Here is a 20,476-nt window from a genome sequence, read left to right as displayed (position 1 = left end):
GGATATTTCCAAGAGCCCGCACTTTTTAGTAGAGTGGCTGATAAAATAAGTCTTAGGAATTATGTATATCAAGAGCATCATTCTAGAAAGTCCGTATTCAGTGAACTTCCCAGTTGGGAGGAATATTTATTCCACCTTGATGAAGTGGTTGTAGAGATTTCTCGTGGAAATGAAACATAGTTCCGGGGCTCACGCTTTCAACCATGAAAATACTAAATCTTCACAAAACCCCTTCTGATAAAATGTTTTTAGTTTATGTAGGCCTTTTTGTTATTATAATATAATGATAATGAGCATGATATCATCATTTAATTAAACAACTTTTTTTTTTGAAGTCTTTACAAAAATGTAGATACATCATGAATGTTCACTACGTTGTAATAAATTTACACTTACATTTCTAGAATGTAAAAATTCCAACGCTGTTTTAATATTCGACAGACAATGTATCCGATTCATTTGAGCTCGACTTTCTGCGCACTTTGTGGAGAAGAAGAAAGTTGAAAACACAATTAAGAAGAAGTTCAATATTCAATGAAAGAAAAATAGGCGGATGTTTGCATATCATAAGTTACCAAATGAGATTTGTATAACCACTTTATATTAACACTATACCAGTCTTACCATTGTTAATAAACAACCACTTATTTATAACCAATTCATGTCAGTAACAATAATTTCTAAACAGAATGATGATAATGATTATTTGTTAGTAGCTTTTTCATGGACGACCTGTCCAATTAATTAATAAAATCCAGTTTTACCGTTTGACTAACCGATAAAATTATTAGAATGGGAGTTTGTGGAGATTGTAGTGATTTTAATAGTCAAATTCATCAGCTGTTCGATGTATCTAATAATTCACTCAATGTTCAATACTATATACTTTAACACTGGTTCTATAATAATCTGAAATGTCAATACAGACGAACAAAAACAGAAGGTGATAATGGTTTAAAATATAACATTTTCGATGGAGTTTTGTTCTCTGAGCTGGATGGTTCGGTTGTTGAGCTTTTATCGTCCTTCCGAACGACATCGTCAGAACAAACTAGACCTACCAGTCTTGCGCCAGAGCACTAAACCTCTAGACCACTTAGCCGGCATCCAACGGTCTTAAGGTCTAACTTCAACCAATCCACGAAGTTTGAGCAACCGTTCACCGTTAACACCGTTGGATGCTGGCTAAGTGGTCTAGAGGTTAAGTGCTCTGGCGCGAGACTGGTAGGTCTAGGGTTCGAATCTCGTGAATGCTTGATCGTGGATGCGCACTGCTGAGGAGTCCCACAATAGGACGAAATCGCCATCCAGTGCTTCCAGGTTTTCGATGGTGATCTAGCTTCAATTGACTCATGACTTCAACTTTGAAAAATCACCTTCCTATAATTTATTGCTATAAATTTACATCACATGTCTTTATGTTCAAATGAATATCTGATCATATTATTGTTGTTTTGTTATGTTATTGAAAGAACATTCATTCATAATGGTCACAAAACCGAAGTAACTGGTAATCAAATGACCAATAATAATAAGAAGATCCATTTCTTTTATGTGACAAATTTGTCATACTTGATTTATAGAAAGTACAAATGCTGATCAATATAAACTTTTCCATTGAGTCATATCATCTATTCATTTACCATGTGACAGGTTGAATTAAACATTCAAAGTTTATTTGATTAAGTTAAGAAGAGAAATGTGAAAGTTCTAGTCAAATAAATATATCAGTATGGGGCTGTGGATATTACAATCGAAAACTTAACAGTCTCAACCTCATACTGATAATTGTCATGTGCTCACTAGTGACTAGCTTCGTGCAGGAATTCTCGGAGTTGTAGTGAGAAGCCGTGACTAGTATAGCTAATCCATGTCAAGTAGAGACAATTATCTATTTCAGACAATGAAGATGGTCGTGCAATTTCGTGGATTGGTTGAAATTAAACATTAACACCGTCGGATGCCTGCTCAGTGGTTTAGAGATTGAGCATTCGCGTGCGAGACCGATGGTCCTGAGTTCGCGTCCCGCACGCTGGATTGTGGATGCGCAATTCTAAAGAGTCCCAAATTAGAACGAGATGGCCATCCAGTGCTTTCAGGTTTTTAGTGGGGTCTAACATCTATCGATTCATGATCTCGGTCAAAACAAATATATCTCAGAAGTACTCCATAGGTTGATACATTAATCCACTAAGATAACTAATTATGAAGACAAATGGAAGAACAATCTCAAATTACAACTTATGAGAAGCATATCAATTTTAATTATGTTGAAATTCTGTGACAACAAATTATTCAGTGTCAACACTATTCATGAAATTTCAATACGTTTTCACCGATGATTTACTTAAATAAATAAATACTCCTTAAAAAAAGATGGATAGTGGCTAGCAGTGTAATGCAGGACGCGCGTTTCGTCCTATTTAGGACTCGCCAGACGGATGTCGTAGATTGTTTATTGTCAGGAATTAACACCATTGAATGACTGCTCATTGGTCTAGAGGTCAAGCGTTCACACGATACTTAAGAAACTCGGTTTGAGTCCTGCCTGTGAGATCATGGATGGGCACTGATATGGAGTTCCATAGTGTGACAAAACGGTCGTCCACTGCTTCCAGATTTACGATGATGGTTTAACTTGGACCGATTCATGATTTCAAATAAATTTAAACATTTTAGTCTCTTGACTAGTGATATGAAAGCCTTTCTATTAGATTTTCTAAGTTATGGTTTTGTGTGGTTTAATAATTCTAGTGGATAGTTTACTCTATTTGAAACTAAACAGTGCGAAAACTTAAACCATCTCCCTTTTTCTAATTTTAAAATCCTTAATAATTGTGTATAAGATGCAATATTTATTCTGTCTAATAAGCGACCTCAGATACAGGCCAGACCTTGTCTTCTGACATTAGTGAGAATGAGTGAAACAAGTAGTACCAAAGATGTAGCGAATCTACAATTACTATTCTATTTCAACGCCAACTTAGTAATTTAATTCCGATTCTTCATAAACACCTAGCTTATGTTTGATCCCTGGCATAATGGTGGAGAAGATTTGTAGCTCAGGTGGATGATTTTGATTGAGTTTTGTTCTCTGAGCTGGATGATTTGGTCGTGGAGTTTTCATCGTCCTTCTGAACGACATCATTAGCGCAAACTTCGGGTGGAAGTGAAGTCTTTGAATTTATCCACATGTGGTTCACAACTTGTCCTGTGCACCTCGATGTTGATTGGTTCTTGTTGACCTTAAATCTGTCATTGTTTATTTCTTTGTTTTGGTTGTATCTTTCATTAGTTTGATTTTTATTCCTATGTTTCTTCATAGTTTTCCTGATTGATTGATAAATTGGATTGATTTCAATGTGCTTGTTTATTGCTGATTGACCTGAGTGCCAAGCTTCTAAAAATTCTCTGGTGTATTTGGAATTGCCTCTATCCAAAATCTCCACATTTTTCCAGTCGAATGTGTGTCCGCAGTTGTTCACGTGCATTGATATGAGTGAAAACATGTCATGGCGCTTGGCTGTTAATTGATGTTCATGCAGACGAAGATGAAGATGGAGTCCGCTTTGTCCGATGTAGTGTTTGTCGCAGTTGGCACAATTTATTTTGTAGATGATGTTTGGTTTGTCTTCTTTTGTCATTTCATCCTTTGGTTTGCATAAGATTGAATGGAGGGATTTTGTCGGTTTGTGAGCAACACCTATTCCGAAGGTTTTCAGCAGTCTCGTTGTCATTTCTGATATACCTTTTATGTATGATAAGGTGATCCTTTTGTTGATTTCTGATGATGGGTGCGACTGGTATTTTTTGATGAAATTGATTTAATAGCCATTCTTTTGGAGGATGGTTTTCAGGTATTTTTCTGATGATGTCGTTCAGAAGGACGATGAAAGCTCCACGAACAAACCATCCAGCTCATAGAACAAAACTCCATCAAAAACCCTGGCATGATCCTGAATGTTCGGTACAAAAAAATCTGTATAATGCTCCCTGTTTTTCCATAGTCCTCTAATCGTTACCAAAAACCATTCACATATTGACCAAAACTCTACAAATATCTCTGAACCCAGTCAGTTATTTTGCTAAGTAAAATACTACAAGAGGGTTCTAATGAATGGTATAATCATTTCCATTACATTATTAGTGAAGATCTATTGAAAATAACCAAAGTAACAAAATGTACATTGTTTTATCAGATAAAAATAAGCTTACCAGTTTTTCTCCTGATAGCACTTCTAATATTCTTATTAACAATATTCCATTCTTGATATCTTCAAATAGATCTTGAACTTTGAATGGTGGATTTGCCTAAAGTAAAATGATTATAGTAATTTGATAAACAATCTAAATAATCGTAAGCAGCTACTGAGTCCTGATAGTCACTTGCTTGTGCAATGGGATGAAGTTTAAACTCATTTAGTATTGTTTTGTTTGAATCTTCCCATTGATGTTTAGGACTGTAACTTGTCAGTCTCTTATCGGCATATGTGCATACTGTGCGTATTGCCTTGATATAGCCTTGATTCACAGGCATTGTAAGCAAAGATGGATAGTGACTAGCAGTGGAATCCAGGACGCACTTTTCGTCCTATTTGGGACCCGTCAGCTGAATGTACCTGCATCTCAGAGGTGATGTTAACCCTCGGACTCGAACCCAGTACTGCTCGTTTCAGACGCCATCGTGTTATCTACTCAGCCACTGAGTCCTGATAGCCACTTGCACATATGTCAATTAGAGACTGATCAGTTGCAGTCCTAAACATCAATGGGAAGATTCAAACAAACAATACTAAGTAAATTTAATCTAAATAATCATTGGAATGCAATAAACTTACTATTAACTTGAATATCTTTAACGGTACATAAGAAATACATAATTATAATGGCATGAAATATCATAATATTGAACTATAAACTGAATAACAGTCGAAGTTATCCAGTAATCATTAACTCCGTAACGTTCGACACTACAAAATGATTACAAGGCAGTAATTTAAGTTTACTATGATGAATATAATTGCGATTTCCATGGGTTTTCTTTTTCAAATTGTTTTAATCCAACCACAATGATCAGCTGACTAAATAAACATACTAAACTAGTGGAACTCTGAATGTCAATTATGTAATAATGGTTTGATATTATATGCAACAGAACTCAACAGTGTAAAGCGGATACTCGGTTCACAGATGAGTTAATGTATGACTTATGTGATTAAAATTGTACCACAAACCAATCGCACTCAGTGGGAGTGTCACTAATGTAAATCATCAGTTTTTCTTTACAATGAGCTATATAGGGCATTATTTCAAAACATATACAATGACATTTATATCAGTCTTACATTAGTAGTACGTATGATAGCTCTGAACGATTATTAACAAGATAGATGTGATCGTTATTTCTAAACTTACATTGCTCAAATATGTATTTAGCCAGTTGGTAAATGTTTTCTTTTGTACACGTTCTTGCTCGCCTAGAGTAAAAATGAAACAGTAAAAGACATTATAAACAGAGTTAGTGACTAGTGGAGTTCGATATGTGTCGGGTTTGAGACATTTATTCGCTATAAATAATAGATGAGAACTCTGTAATAAAGTGAATTGATTGGAGTTAGTCATTGACACGGTTGGAACTGGACGTCAAGTGTTCGTACATGAGAGTGAAGGTCCATGAAGAAGAGTCAGTTCATTGCTTCTAGGTTTTCGGTGGGGATATATCTAAAATCAACTCATGATTTAAACTATAAAAATTCTTTAATATCTACAAATCCCCTATTCTGGTAATTTGTATCTCACCCGGTCTTTTAAACTTACGATTATGGTTGCAGGCAGTTGATAAAAAGCCATAAAATAAAGTGAATTCATGTTAGTCTGCCCTGATTATTGTTTTGGATATATTCGAAACAAATCAACTGATGATATGACCATGAATTATTCTATACCGGAAATTCGAAACTTTCTTTATCTATTCACAGTTAAGAATATAAATATTAATTTATACTGTGGTGTGTGCTACTTCTGTCAACATTAGTAGTATATAGAATGTCTGGAAGCAGACGGTTGAGAAGATCGAGGAGGAAACAATGGGAACAGAAAGCGATTGGTATGGAAATGCAAAAACAATGAAGTATAAGACAACTAATGAATATCATTTTGCAAATGAAGTATTGAAGTACGGTTTTTCTGTCTATCCAGTAACTGTAATTTTGTGTTAAATATAATCATATGCTCAATAGCGACTGTCTCCATGAGGTATTTCCTGAAGTTTTAGGGAGAAGTAGTAAACAGTGGAGTTCAACCAGGTCTGTTGTGAGATATCAACTCACTGAAGACGATGGTGAATGGTTGCTCAATTTCATGGATTGGTTGAAGTTAGACATTAACACCGTTCGATGATGGCCGGCTAAGTGGTCTAGTGGTCAAGCGTTCGCGCGCGAGACTGATAGGTCCTGGGTTCAAATCTCGCGAGGTAGGATCGTGGAGGCGCACTGCTGAGGAGTCCCACAATAGGACGAAACAGACATCCAGTGCTTCTAGGTTTTTCATGATGGTCTAGCATCAATCGACTCATGATTTCAACAATGTTAAATATAATCACTTGTCCTTATCTATGTTCTGCTTCACTACAATACTAACTTCATCTTTCAAACGATTGAATACAAGTATACAAACACATATTCACCGAATATACAACCAAGACAAATAAATTCAATTCAAGTTCATCATTAACAATCTACTTGATTATTCATGGAAAATCTTTAGAATACACCTTATTTTATGTGAATTTCGAAGATAGATCTTAACAATCAACTTAGAATTTTACTGATGTACTACTAGGCTGATAAACTACCGATTATTCAATAGAACGATGAAGTATAAAATTACTAATTCAGAGATCACCAGTTCCCTCAAGATTACAGGTACACCTTGCTGATGAGTGCTAAGTAGCACGAAATCCGAGTCCAAGGTTTCCTGTTGACCACCTCCAACCACCATCTTATCTCATCATAATGCACGCGGTGTCGAGTCACCTAAACTAATGGCCACATTACAACTTGATTGATAGCATTCGATCTGTACTAAGAAGGACTTGACACATACGAAATTAATCACCACTGAATGATCAATCAATTGTGATAAAATTATTGTTTCTTATTAAGAAAAACGGTGAGAATTATTCTCTATTAGATTTCTTTGAAGATTTGTCTAATTTGTGGATGAACTGATTTCATTTAAAAAAAATAACAGCTATCAAGGGAATATTAAGAAGTTATTCCATTCTAGCATGGAGTTTTTAAGTGGTACATTTCTTTCAAACTTACATGTGGTAAAACAGGTACTTGGAAACTTTAATTATTAATAAACTATCTAGCTGCTAAGTTTGAATTCAGTAATCCACTTTGTACAATGTCAGTTAAATTACAGTAATAATCTAATATATCATTATTAATTTTAATAGTTGAGATCATGAATCAACTGAAGCTAGAATACCATGGAAATCCTGAAAGCACTGGATGGCCATTTCGTCCTATTGTGGGATTCCGCAGCAGTGCGCATCCACGGTCCCGATTCACGAGATTTGAATTCAGGACCTATCAGCTCAACTGTTAAAATTACTATAATATGTACAAAACCCCTTCTAATATCATTAGTAGTAGTACAAGAGACTATTTATACTCATGTGAAAATGCAAATGAATCAGTGTAAAAACTGGAGCTTCACAAAAGGCTTTAAATTACGTCATTTAACCTTGTAATAAGGGATGACATGGAGACGAGCTTTTGGATTAAATTTATCACTGTATGAGGAATTGTTCACCTATTTTCAGTGTACAATTACATCACAATGAATAAAGCTCTGTATATCTAACTACTAAGTTGTAAGCTAAGATTCTAATTTCTGGTTGACGGATTATATAGTATAACTGGTCCTTAAAAATAAAGTATAGCTTAATGAAAAATGCATGGATCTATGTTTGTCCAGTGAAACACTTATAATAACCCAATTATGACTAACGATCAGATACTTTGATACCTGACAGCGATAGACCAGTTTAAGTCTCTGATTGAGGTTTAAAGTTATCCAAGATCAAAACATAATTTAAAGATGTGAATACAGGTAATCTTGATTGAGAGTCTTATGTCCTTTGAGCATCAAGCCGTGGAAAATAACGAAACTTCAATTAACTCGCTAAATGCTTCTTATACCTTGTTCTGAATCCGTCTTAGGTTAGACATTCAGTAGCTGAAATTAAGCACGATTCCAAAATGTCTTCTTTTCAAATGGAATTTTACTCTTGTTAACTGAGTTGCTACTCATGGTTACAAACCTTTCACAATGATAATAATGTGGATAAAATGTACAACTTCATTCAAAACTTGGCTCTTAAGGAGTACATCACTGACATTTTCCGAAAAATTTTGAATTGAAACTCTATTCACAGTATAATTATCCCATTCAGTTTTTAATACTATACTAACAGAGTTCAGTTGAAATACAACTGTAATAAGGGGGGTGGAGTAGCTTTTAATGTACTGGCTTTTACCTATCTTGTGTTCAGAAGTCTTGCTGGTAAATTTTCTACTCTCAACCAGATTGATTTAAACTTATAACAGTTACAGTACATATAATTTTACCTGTAAACAGAAAAAAATTATAAGCGAAGATGGATAGTGGCTAGCAGTGGAATCAAGGATACGCATCTCGTCCTTTTTGAGACTCGTTAACTGGATATACTTGCATCTCAGAGTTGATGTTCACTGTGGGACTCGAATCCAGTACCTTCCGCTTCAAACGCCATAGCGTTATCCACTCTGCTACTGAGTCTTGATATCCTCGTGCACATGTGTCAATTAGAGACGAGTCCCAAGTAGGACGAAACGCGCGTCCTGAATTCCACCGCTGACCACTATCCATCTTTGCTTACAACGCTTGTGAATTAAAGCTATATCGAGGCAATACGCACAGTATGCACATATGCCAATAAGAGACTGACCAGTTGCAGTCCTAACATATCTATGGGAAGATTCAAACAAACAATACTAAAGTAAAAATTATCTTTGGAATAACTTACTATTGACTATTGAACGAACATTTAAATTAAATACTTAAGTAAGCAAGATTATTTGAACATGAACATAAATATCAATCCATAGCATTGTCACGTGACCACTCCTGATAAGTTCCATAATAGGAAGATAAAACTATACAGGGTACGCTAGTTTGGAATGATCTTTTCTAACTTAAGTCAATCTGTGATATTGACTATCTGAGTAATTTAAACTAATAGGCTAAAGGGAGTTGTTTGTGGAGAATTTTAGTAATTTTTTGTACATAGTTGAAATCATGAGTCAATTGAAGCTACACCACTACGGAAAACCTGGAAGCACTGGAGGGCCGTTTCATCCTATTGTAGGACTCCTTAGCAGTAAGCATCCACGATCCCGCTAAAGTTAGGTAGTTCACATATTCAAGTTTAATCATATTGAGGCGTCGTATGATCACTACAGTTTTTCGATATAATCTTCTATATGGACGTTGGTATGCATTGTCAAGTAAACAACTGCCTCATCATCCATGACGTTTAATAACTCTTCATTTGACGTCAAGTACTAATAAAAACCAATTCTTCAAATTCTCTAGTTTAAAATTAATTTCATTTTACTAAATTGTCAAGTTTTAGTAGGTAATTTAAAAATATCTTAAATTTTCACACTTGAAGCCATGAGTCAATCTAAGCTAGACCATCAAAGAAAAGTTAAGTGCTCTGGAGCGAGTCTGGTAGGTCCTAGGTTCGAATACCACGAGGTGAGATCGTGGATCGCACTGCTGAGGAGTCCCATACTGGGACGAAACGGCCGTCCAGTGCTTACAGGTTTTCCATGGTTGTCTAACTTCAATTGACTGATGATCTTAACTTCATAACATCAAAGAAAACCTGGAAGCATTGGACGATTGTTTCATCCTACAATCTTCACAAATTTTCATACTGTTAAAAATCTTAAATTATCTGAATGACCGGTAAAGAAAAAACTGGGGACTATTTTAAAAGTGTTATAAACAAGAATATTTTATCGTTATTTCCAAACACATATCAGTCTTATGTATAAAAGAGGTTCTCAATGTGAAATGTGAATAGTGCTATAATGAGATGTTCATTTTATGTCACTGAAAAATTATTATTTTATTTAATAGTTGAGTTCATGTGTCAATTAAAGCAGGACCTAAAAGTTCTGGGTTCGAATCCCGTGAGCGGAATCATGGATGTGCACTTCTGAGGAGTCCTATACTAGGACGAAACGGCCATCCAGTGCTTCCAGGTTCTCCATGGTGATTCAGCTTTAAACGATTTATGAACTCAACTATCAAATTACTGCAATCTCCACAAAAACACCCCTTCTGATAATATTTTGTTGCCAATCTGAATGAATTCACTAGTTATATCAGCCACCAAATTGTATAGAAATCCATTTCAAAGCTACTCACTTGATACTATAAAAACATGGATAATAATTTAATTGATTATCCAGTATTATTTTACAATTCTGGGTTCGAAGGCGGGATCGTGAATGTGCACGGCTGAGGAGTCCCATAATAGGACGAAATGGCCGTCCAGTGCTTCCAGGTTTTCCGTGGTGGTCTAGTTTCAATTGACTCCTGATTTCAAATATATAAAATTACTAAAATCTCTACAAAACCACCTTCTAATTCTTGAACAATTTTCTTTTAAAAATAGCATAATCTATAGAACTCTTATAAAACTTTGATCATTAAGTATTATCTGAGGATCCTACAAAATAAATCTGATCTAAGTTGGAAATATGAATTACTGAACTCTGACTAAATTGAATAATATATCGTGCTTCACTGTGAGACCCGAAAGTTCAAGAATGCAATTCATGTGAGCTTACATATCAAGCATTACTGAAAATTCCTAAACTAGAACAGGATAAATCATTTAGTATTGTTTGTTTGAATCATCTGATTGATGTTTAGGAGTGCAACTGGTCAGTCTCTTATTGGCATATGTGCATACTGTACGTATTGACTCGATATAGCCTTAATTCACAAACAAATAATACTAAATGAATTTAAACTTCATCCCATTGCACAAGCAAGTGACTATCAGGACTCAGCAACTGAGTGGATAACGCGGTGGCGCTTAAAGCGAAAAGTACTGGGTTCGAGTCTTAGAGTGGACATCAACTCTGAGATACAGGTACATCCAGTTGACGAGTCCCAAACAGGACGAGATGCGTATCCTTGATTCCACTGTTAGCCACGATCCATCTTTGCTTATAACAGGATAGTTTAGGATAGCTTCTTGATTCTCAATAGTTCTTCAGTTGATATCAGTTAATCATAAAAAGTATATAATTAAACTGCTTAAGCTGATACTTTTATGATAAATGGATCAGCGGTTAATTCTTTAGAAAAAGATTTCCGCAATTCTAATTTATAAGACGATATATAGATTATAGAATTTGGAGAAAATCTCTCAAGTCTTTCATATTTGAATAATCTGACATCTTTGACACCCCGGATTATGAACTGAAATGATAATCAAACATATTAGGATTTGATAACCGTTTTGTGGTATAATTTAGTAATGATTCCACTCAACAGTTACCTTATGTTAAAAAAAACCAACTAAACATTACTAATTCAGTACATATTCTGGATCTTTAAAGTACAAAGTTGAATATAGTTGAATATACTACACGGCTATTAAACGTTTAACCTAATTGTTAAAATTTGATTGATCGAATTGCTGTGGTATAATGTTTCAGTGGAATTAAAGATAACTATAAGTCCCCAAATACCATGGTACGACCAAGGGTGGGGAGAGTGAGATCATCCAATCGAAATGCCCTCAAAAGGTCACGTGTATACAACCACTGTCAAGGTAGTCTTACTCAATGCCTTCTAGCATCACGGGTGTGGTTTACGAAATTGAGAGGACGAAAAGCGAATGTCCAGTGCTTTCACCGGGTTGGTGGATATGGAGGATCCATCTACGGTTCCAGTATCCTGAAAAAACAAATGGTATATAAACCAATTGTTGATCACCGACTACCATCGGACTACATCTCCTTACATTGCTCCACTATCTTGTGAATCAAATCATAACCTATACTTAAATCAATTAGTGTATATGTATTCAATACCCCCTTTGCATCAATATTTCTACGTTTAAATAAATAAATAAAATCTTAAAGATAATTAGAGTTTCAATGTTGGATCCAATTCTTCCAAATAATTTATATCATTATATTAATCAAATAACATAAATAAATATTCTTACTTCTAAGTATATTCAATTTAGTATTCAATATATCAGACCAAAATTCAACAAACTCATCCATTTTTTTCTTTTTTTTTGTTTTTGTTTTTCTTTCTTTTTTTGTTTTTTCTTTTTTTTTTAATATTTCATAAAATATTGATTATGAAAAAACTTTAATAATAATTTTTGATTTCATTGAATCCAACTACAATCTCTATGTCATATAATGATAAATACATTGGATCTCATATATATATATATATTGATTCATTGAAACCCTTATCATAGTAACCCAATTATAATTAAAGAATCAAATATTTGAACACTTGATAGGGAGGGATCAACTAAGATATATGTATATATGTCTCTAATGTTGATTCATATAAACATGAATGATGATCAGATATAATTCCACCATAGAAATAAATCCAATTTTTATATGATAATAGTAACTATGCTCTTTCTCTTTTTTGTTTTTCTTTTTTTTTAATTTTTCAAATAAATCTCAAATTACGTTTAGAAACAAGAAACGGAATGAGAACAATCCAAAACGTAGTAAAGGTAATAATCACATCAAATTACTTATATTTTAATATAAAAGATTCTATTTGTACTTGATAGGTGAAGCAATAAACTAATTTGCACATTGAAGGATTATTAGATAGACAAACAGATAAATAACACAACTGAAACAATTTTCTATTCTCAAATTCATTTATAACATACATACATATATTGTACACAAAGATTGATAGATAGACTGTTGGATGCCGACCGGCTCAGTCGTCTAGTGCTCAAGTGTTCTCGCGCGAGACTGGTAGGTCCTGGGTTCGAGTCTCGCGATTGCGGGATCGTGGATGCGCATTGCTGAGTAGTCCCTAACTAGGACGAAATGGCCGTCCATTGCTTCCAGGTTCTTCAAGGTGGTCTAGCTTCAATTGACTCACGCTTTCAACCATGAAAATCAATTAATAGTTTGCAACTATTGTTTAGAGATTATTTAAACTCTATAGTTTATGTACTGGACTAAGTTTAATTAAATAATCATTGAAAAGTAGAAAGTATTATAAAGCTCTTTTATTCTATATTAGAAGCTGATTGTTCAATACCACAAATTGACTGAAGCTGAAATTGTATTCCGTTAAATGTTACCTTAATAGTCTAAAAGTCAAAATCTCACCAAGAAACCACGAGGTCCTGAATGTGATGACTAGTAGGGTTATGTATGCATAGGGCCGTTTTCTCACTTCATCTTTATCGGATGATCAATGTTAAAAATATTCATATCCCACTTAACCTCGTATATATTCATCGACTTCATTCACATTTGTGAATGACGGAATAATACTAGTGAAATACGTGATTGATTTCTAAGTACATATATTTCACACATCCGTTAATGCTAACAGACAATAAGAAATGATAAAAGGATCAGATAGGGTGAACGTGCCTACTCACAATATATCTCATTTCAAGAGTAAATATAACACAACGTAGATAATGCGTAATATAAAGAGATAGGCATTCAATAAGGTTATAAGTTAGAATAACACATGTAAGCGAACAATTTTTTTCAATTAGATCATCATCAACAACTGTTCGCTTACATGTTTTGTTCTAATTTTCACAATGGGAAAGTTATAAGTGTACAGATACACACACAAACACACATGTGACGTGCAAACATGGAATAATAAGGACATGAAATAAAAAATTTATGCACTGGAGACCACAATTTCCTATGAAATGAGTAGTTATTAAGAGAAAAATGACAAAAGAATCATCCACGATCCCGCCTCGCGAGATTCGAACCCATGACCTACCAGTTTCACGCCAGAGCACCTAACCGATAGACCAGGTTCTAGGTTTGAATCTCTCGATGCGGGATCGTGGATACGCACTGCTGAGGAGTCCCACAATAGGACGAGTTGGCCGTCCATAGCTCCCAGGTTTTCCATGGTGATCTAGCTTCAATTGACTCATGATCTCAACTCGATAAAATGACTAAAATCTTCACAAAACCCCTTCTGAAAAATCATAATTCCTTATCCTTTCTTATTTAACAATCATTGAAACATGGACACACACAAAAAAAGCGGTGATAAAATTATCCATATTTTTTTATATCGATCTTTTTTTTTCATTGTTATCATTTAATTTTCTGTTACTATAGTAAAGGTGCAATTGTTTATCTGTTTATAGGTATGAACTTAAATGATAATGTGACTTCAAAAGAAAAACAAAAACAACAAACGAATCAAACCTTATAAGGTTACAGATTAGAAATTTAACATCGAACTTATTTGGCATCTATGTAGTTATATGTTATTGTTGTTGCTTTATTTTTGGTTTCATAATTAGTTCACCTTAAACACTTATCTATAATAAATCTTCTTTTTTCTCCCTTTGTGGGGGGGGAAGGGGGGTTTGTATTTAATTTTTTTACGAACTGTAATAAACTTATTTTAATGAAAGTGTTTATAAATAATATACAAATTTAGTGAGTACTATCCAGTTATTTTACTCATCTGATAAATATATTGATTAAGTAGTCAGAATGAATAGTTAAAGTTGAGTCAATTGAAGCTTGACCACTATGAAAAACCTGGAAGTACTGGACGGCCGTTTCGTCTGTTGTGAGATAGTAACTCACTGAAGACAATGGTGGATGTATTGCTGAAATTTCGTGGATTGGTTGAAGTGAGACATTAACACCGTTGGATGCAGACTGGCTCAGTGGTCTGGAGGTTAAGCGCTCGTGTGCGAGACTGATAGGTCTTGGGTTCGAATCTCAAGAGGTGGGATCGTGGATGTGTAGTGTTGAGGAGTCCCACAATAGGACGAAACTACCATCTAGTGCTTCCAGGTTTTCCGTGGTGCTCTAACTTCAATTGACTCATGATCTCAGCTATTGATATTATTTTAATTTCTTGATGATTATTGTATTGCTGAACGACCGATTAGTTTTAGATTTTTTTTAGTTGTTCAATATTAACTCTAATCTGTCTTTTTTGTAAACAAAATGTATCTGTATGAATATGTTTATAAGATACTTCTGACTAGTATTTCTCTATACATAGATTACGTTTTTCCGATAGAACACAAGTTGAACTTGAACTGTGGTATATGTTACTCATATTGACAGACATAAGTAGTATGTAACATTGATCAAAAAAGGAAGGCATGATATCAAAAGGCTATGAAGATCGATTTAAAGAAAACAGAAACGGGAATAGAAAGGTATTGTGACTTGAAAGAATCATACAGAATATGAAGGACAATTGATAGAAGATTTGTAAATGAAGTATTTAATGTATGGTTCTCAGATTTCATTAACAAATTTTGTAATATTGTGTTAAACAATAAACTGGTTGTCTCCACTTGAATCTTTGTTCATTACAGAAGGATATAATAAAGCTTTAGTAAATATGGAATATCACTTTAATAATCCTTGAAATCTGGGAAATACTAGAACGTCTCACTGATCTGAGTAGTCTATAATCATGAGTCGTTTAGGGGGAAATAGTTCATTTCTGACGTAAAACGTTATTTATTTATCCGATTTTTTGAGCGGACAGTAGCAAACAAACTATATATTGATTAATAATCACTTACTTACTTACTTACGCCTGTTACCCCTCGTCGAGGAGCATAGGCCGCTCACCAGTATTCTCCATCCGACTCTGTCCTGAGCCTTCCTTTCTAGTTCTTTCCAGTTGCTATTCATCGATTAATAATCACAATTAATCTATAATCCACTATTCTAATAAAGACCCACCAATCAGAGAATGCTTGAAGGCCAGTTAGACTGAATTACATGTTACTGTTATACACTGGTTAAGGATGTTATTGCAAAAAGTCAATGTTCTTGGTGACTTGGAGCTCACTTGTCGAGTACAAAGAAACAAATTTAAAATGATACATTTTGTGATAAGATTTAAACTCTCTTCCCCATTTAGCTTAGAACAAATATTCTGAATTTATAAGATTAGAAGGGATTACTCAGTCAAATCTTATGTCCTAATACTTGGTATAAGATGATCTTCCCAAATATTATGTGAGCAGAAGAGGTTTTGTGGAGATTTCAGTATTTTCATAGTTGAGATCATGAGTCAATTGAAGCTAGACCACCATGGAAAAGCTGGAAGTACTGGACGGCAGTTTCGTCCTATTATGGGACTCCTGAGCAGTGCGCATTCACCATTCCGCCTCTCGAGATTCGAACTCAGGACGTACCAGTCTCGCGCCTGAGCACTTAACCGATAAACCATTGAGCCGACATCCGTTAAACGCTAACATAGGTTTTTTAAGAAAATAGTTTCTAGACTTGATTATTTTGTCTTTATTCTAAAGATTGGTGAAAGTTTACCACCACTTTATTGGTTTTTATAACCCATAGTTATAGAACATCATATTTTCTTTCTGCTAAATCTTCTGCCTACTCAATACAACCTAATTTAAATGGTCTTTATTAAAAATAAAGCTGTTAATCAATAAGACTGGAATTTCTCTTAATAAGATTTTGCTTTATACTGTTAATGAATAGTTTGTTCCGTTGTTGAGCAAAATCAGGGTAAATTATTCAATTCTTTTCCTATGATAATTTTAAGCTGTTTGTAAATGTGAGGGCGAGGATCGGCAAAGCAAGAGCAGCATATTTACAACTCAAGAACATCTGCAACTCAAAATAATTGTCAACCAACTACAAGATCAGAATTTTCAATACAAATGTCAAGACAGATCTACTGCATGGAGCAGAAAACTGGAGAACTACGAAAGCCATCATCCAGAAGATACAGGTGTCTATCGACAGTTGTCTACTCAAGATACTTCAGATCCGTTGGCCTGACACTATCGGCAACAAACTACTGTGGGAGAGAACAAACCAGATTTCAGCAGAGGGAGAAATCAGGAAGAAGTGCTGGAAGTGGATAAGACAAACATTGAGGAAATCACCCAACTACGTCACAAGGCAAGCACTCACATGGAATCCTGAAGGCCAAAGGAGAGGAGGAAGACCAAATAACACATTACGTCGAGAAATGGGGACAGACATGAGAAAAATGAACAACAGTTGGATAGAACTAGAAAGGAAGGCCCAGGATACTGTGGGTTTGAGAATGCTGGTGGGCGGCCTATGCTCCATTGGGAGTAGTAAGCGTAAGTAAGGTAAGAAAAAGTATGTCCAAATTTCTAATTTTGACGTCACACATCCAGGTCATATTTTGTGATATTCCTACGATTCAATGAGGAACAGAAAGATATCAGATAGAGAATCGATTATCCCAGTACAATCCGTTCATCTTGTTATCGTACCAGTATACATTATCGGTAAAATGTCATCATATCACTTGGTCGATGTTTAATGCATACAAGAATAATTACATAATTCGTCTATTCTTAATTACGAATTACCCTATATGTACATATAAATTTGTTTTGCTTAACTTTATCGAATATGTCAGCTTACACACATATACATAAAAAAAACATGTTTCAGCGACCTTATAATATACAAGCTATTGTTTCCATAACAACGGTGTCGATTTCAATAATATTGAGATGGTATAGAGAAATTTATTTGGTGCATAAAATGTCTAAGGAAAAAAAACAAAGAGGAAACATACTTCACTTAGAGAGAACCAATATTTACCTTCTAAACCTTGACATGCTATCTAAATGAGTATAAACTTGGTAAGCAATGATGGATATTGGCTAGCAGTGGAATCCAGGATGCGCGTTTCGTCCTATTTGGGACTCGTCAGCTGGAAACGCGCGTCCTGGATTCCACTGCTAGCCACTATCCATCTTTGCTTATAATGCTTGTGAAATAAGGCTATATCGAGGCAATACGCACAGTATGCACATATCACCAATAAGAGACTGACCAGTTGCAGTCCTAACACATCAATGGGAAGATTCAAACAAACAATACTAAATGAATTTGAGTATAAACTGTTGATTAAAAGAAGTAATCTACGTGAAGGTATTTTCTTGTTTACTACTGAGATATTATTGATTGACAGGAAAGAGCAATAAATTGATTCATATCATTTTGGTAGGGTTTTGTTCTCTGAACTGGATGGTTTAGTCATGCAGCTTTCATCGTTATTCTGAACAACATCATCAGCATAAACTTCAGGTAGAAGTGAAGTGTTCGAATTTCTCCACATATGACCCACATCTTATCTTGTAGACCTTGATCGTGATTTGTTAATCAATCAAAATAGCAATGAAAACTCCACGACCAAATCATCCATTTCAGAGAACAAAACCTCATTAGAATCATCCACCAAAGCTACAAATCTTCACCATTTCACAATTCATATCATTATCATGTCACTCCAGAATGATAACTTCCTTCATAAGTTTCTGTGCTTTTTTGTTAGATCGGAAAGCTAATGATAACACTCGATGAGAATTGGATAAACTAGAAATGTTATTTATTTTAACCTTTCACCTTTTGCTAAATAGTTTAACAATCTAGCGTTTATTGAATTTAAATAATGTAATGAGATGGTGATGTTAATCAGAACTATATGGTAAATTAAAGTAATACGTTTTGAACAATAATCTGATTACACATGAACGGACATGTTAAGATATATTCATATGAGAAATAATGAGGAAACCAAACGAATTGCAACATAAAGAAAATCAGTATAAAATACATCATGTTGAATATAAAGTCAGTATTACCATGGTAAGTTGAAAGTACAGAGAACTTTGAAATTCCGTATGTTTAAGGCTTCATCATACATATGTATTCGTGGTAGACAGCTTTTAGAGGAAACACATGAAAGATGAGTTAAGGTCAACCTTATGACATGTAGGTATCATTACCAAGTTTTGATTTGATAATTTCGAATAAATTGAGCATTGGGTAGATTGTTATAAATAAATAATATATTCAGAAGAGGTTTTGTGGAGATTTCAGTATTTTCATAGTTGAAATCATGAGTCAATTGAAGCTAGACCAGCATCGAAAACATGAGCACCGTTGGATGCCGGCTCAGTGGTCTATCGGTTAAATGCTCTGGCGCGAGACTGGTAGGTCCTGAGTTCGAATCTTGCAAGAAGGGATTGTGGATGCACACTGCTGAGGAGTCCCATAATAAGACGAAATGGCCATCCAATGCTTCCAGGTTTTCCATGGTGGTCTAGTTTCAATTGACTTATGATTTCAACTATGAGAATAATATATTTGTAATATCCTAATGAGTAGAAAAATTAGATTTTCTAACGTTTCGTGACTCAGTGTAAGCCACTTCTTCAGAGTAACGAAACGTCAGAAAATCTATTTTTTCTACTCATTGGAATATTACAAATATATTATTTATTTATAACCTTATGACCTGTTTCAACCAAGTGTTTGGAAATGGAGAAATATGGGTGTTTACCATCATATGTATGTTTAACTATTCTTATTTGCAGGACATAAGGTTTCCATCTTATCGATATATGCTCACGCGAAAATGTAAAGTGGTTTATACGATGAAATATGACCCAATTGTTTATATTCAATTCAGGTTTTTTGTTCGATGAAGAATAAATATAATCCTTTTAAATGATAATGATCTTTACTGCATATTACGTCCTACTGATAACCGAGTTAGGCCTTTGTTGAGTTGAAAGGCTATTTAACTCATCTGTGTTAAAATAGTATATGCAAGGTTTGTAGAAGCAAAAACCAAAGTAAGTCTAATTACTGAAAATGATGTGAAGTTGCTAAAGGATACATCGATATAGAATGAACATTCATTAAAATTTGTAAGACTAATGGAAAAGCCATAGTCCTATATTTTACCGAGCTATCATGTTATCTCTAGAAGCCTTCTCAAATGCATAACATAAACTGGATTGTACGAGAAATTGATTGATAAAAAGATATCTGATAAAAACTGTACGGAGAAATGTTAAGTGCTAAATCTGAGAAACATCTTTGTCACAAATAGATTAAAAATGAATAGAATTGATTAGGTGATTATGGATTTTATTACATTTTAGCTATGAGCATATCTTGTTTACAAGGCTTCTATTTCACTTCACTTATGAGATATTTTATCAAACTACAATGTACTCTGTCGATAATTTACTGATTCAAATCTAACGTGCTCTTCAGTGAACTTAACAGTTATGGATAAGAAGTGAGTCTTACATTCTGAGGAATTATCAATTTCAAAATAAAAC

The 20,476-nt window shown here is 34.4% G+C and overlaps 1 protein-coding gene across 1 annotated transcript in view; it reads right to left on the bottom strand.

The window, feature by feature from the left end:
• The window catches only part of Smp_163740 (spectrin-like nuclear envelope protein), a gene marked incomplete at both ends in the record, with an annotated part of 103,058 nt that overhangs the window by 57,684 nt on the left and 24,898 nt on the right, over positions 1-20,476 (bottom strand). Inside the window, 2 exons of the mRNA XM_018790327.1 lie at positions 4,216-4,311; positions 5,416-5,477. Coding sequence (XP_018655682.1) covers positions 4,216-4,311; positions 5,416-5,477 — 158 coding nt within the window. The remainder of the gene's footprint in view (positions 1-4,215; positions 4,312-5,415; positions 5,478-20,476) is intronic.

This window comes from Schistosoma mansoni, chromosome W, assembly GCF_000237925.1.
Source record: "Schistosoma mansoni strain Puerto Rico chromosome W, complete genome".
Lineage (NCBI taxonomy): Eukaryota > Metazoa > Platyhelminthes > Trematoda > Strigeidida > Schistosomatidae > Schistosoma > Schistosoma mansoni.
This window is presented reverse-complemented; position numbering and strand designations above follow the sequence as displayed.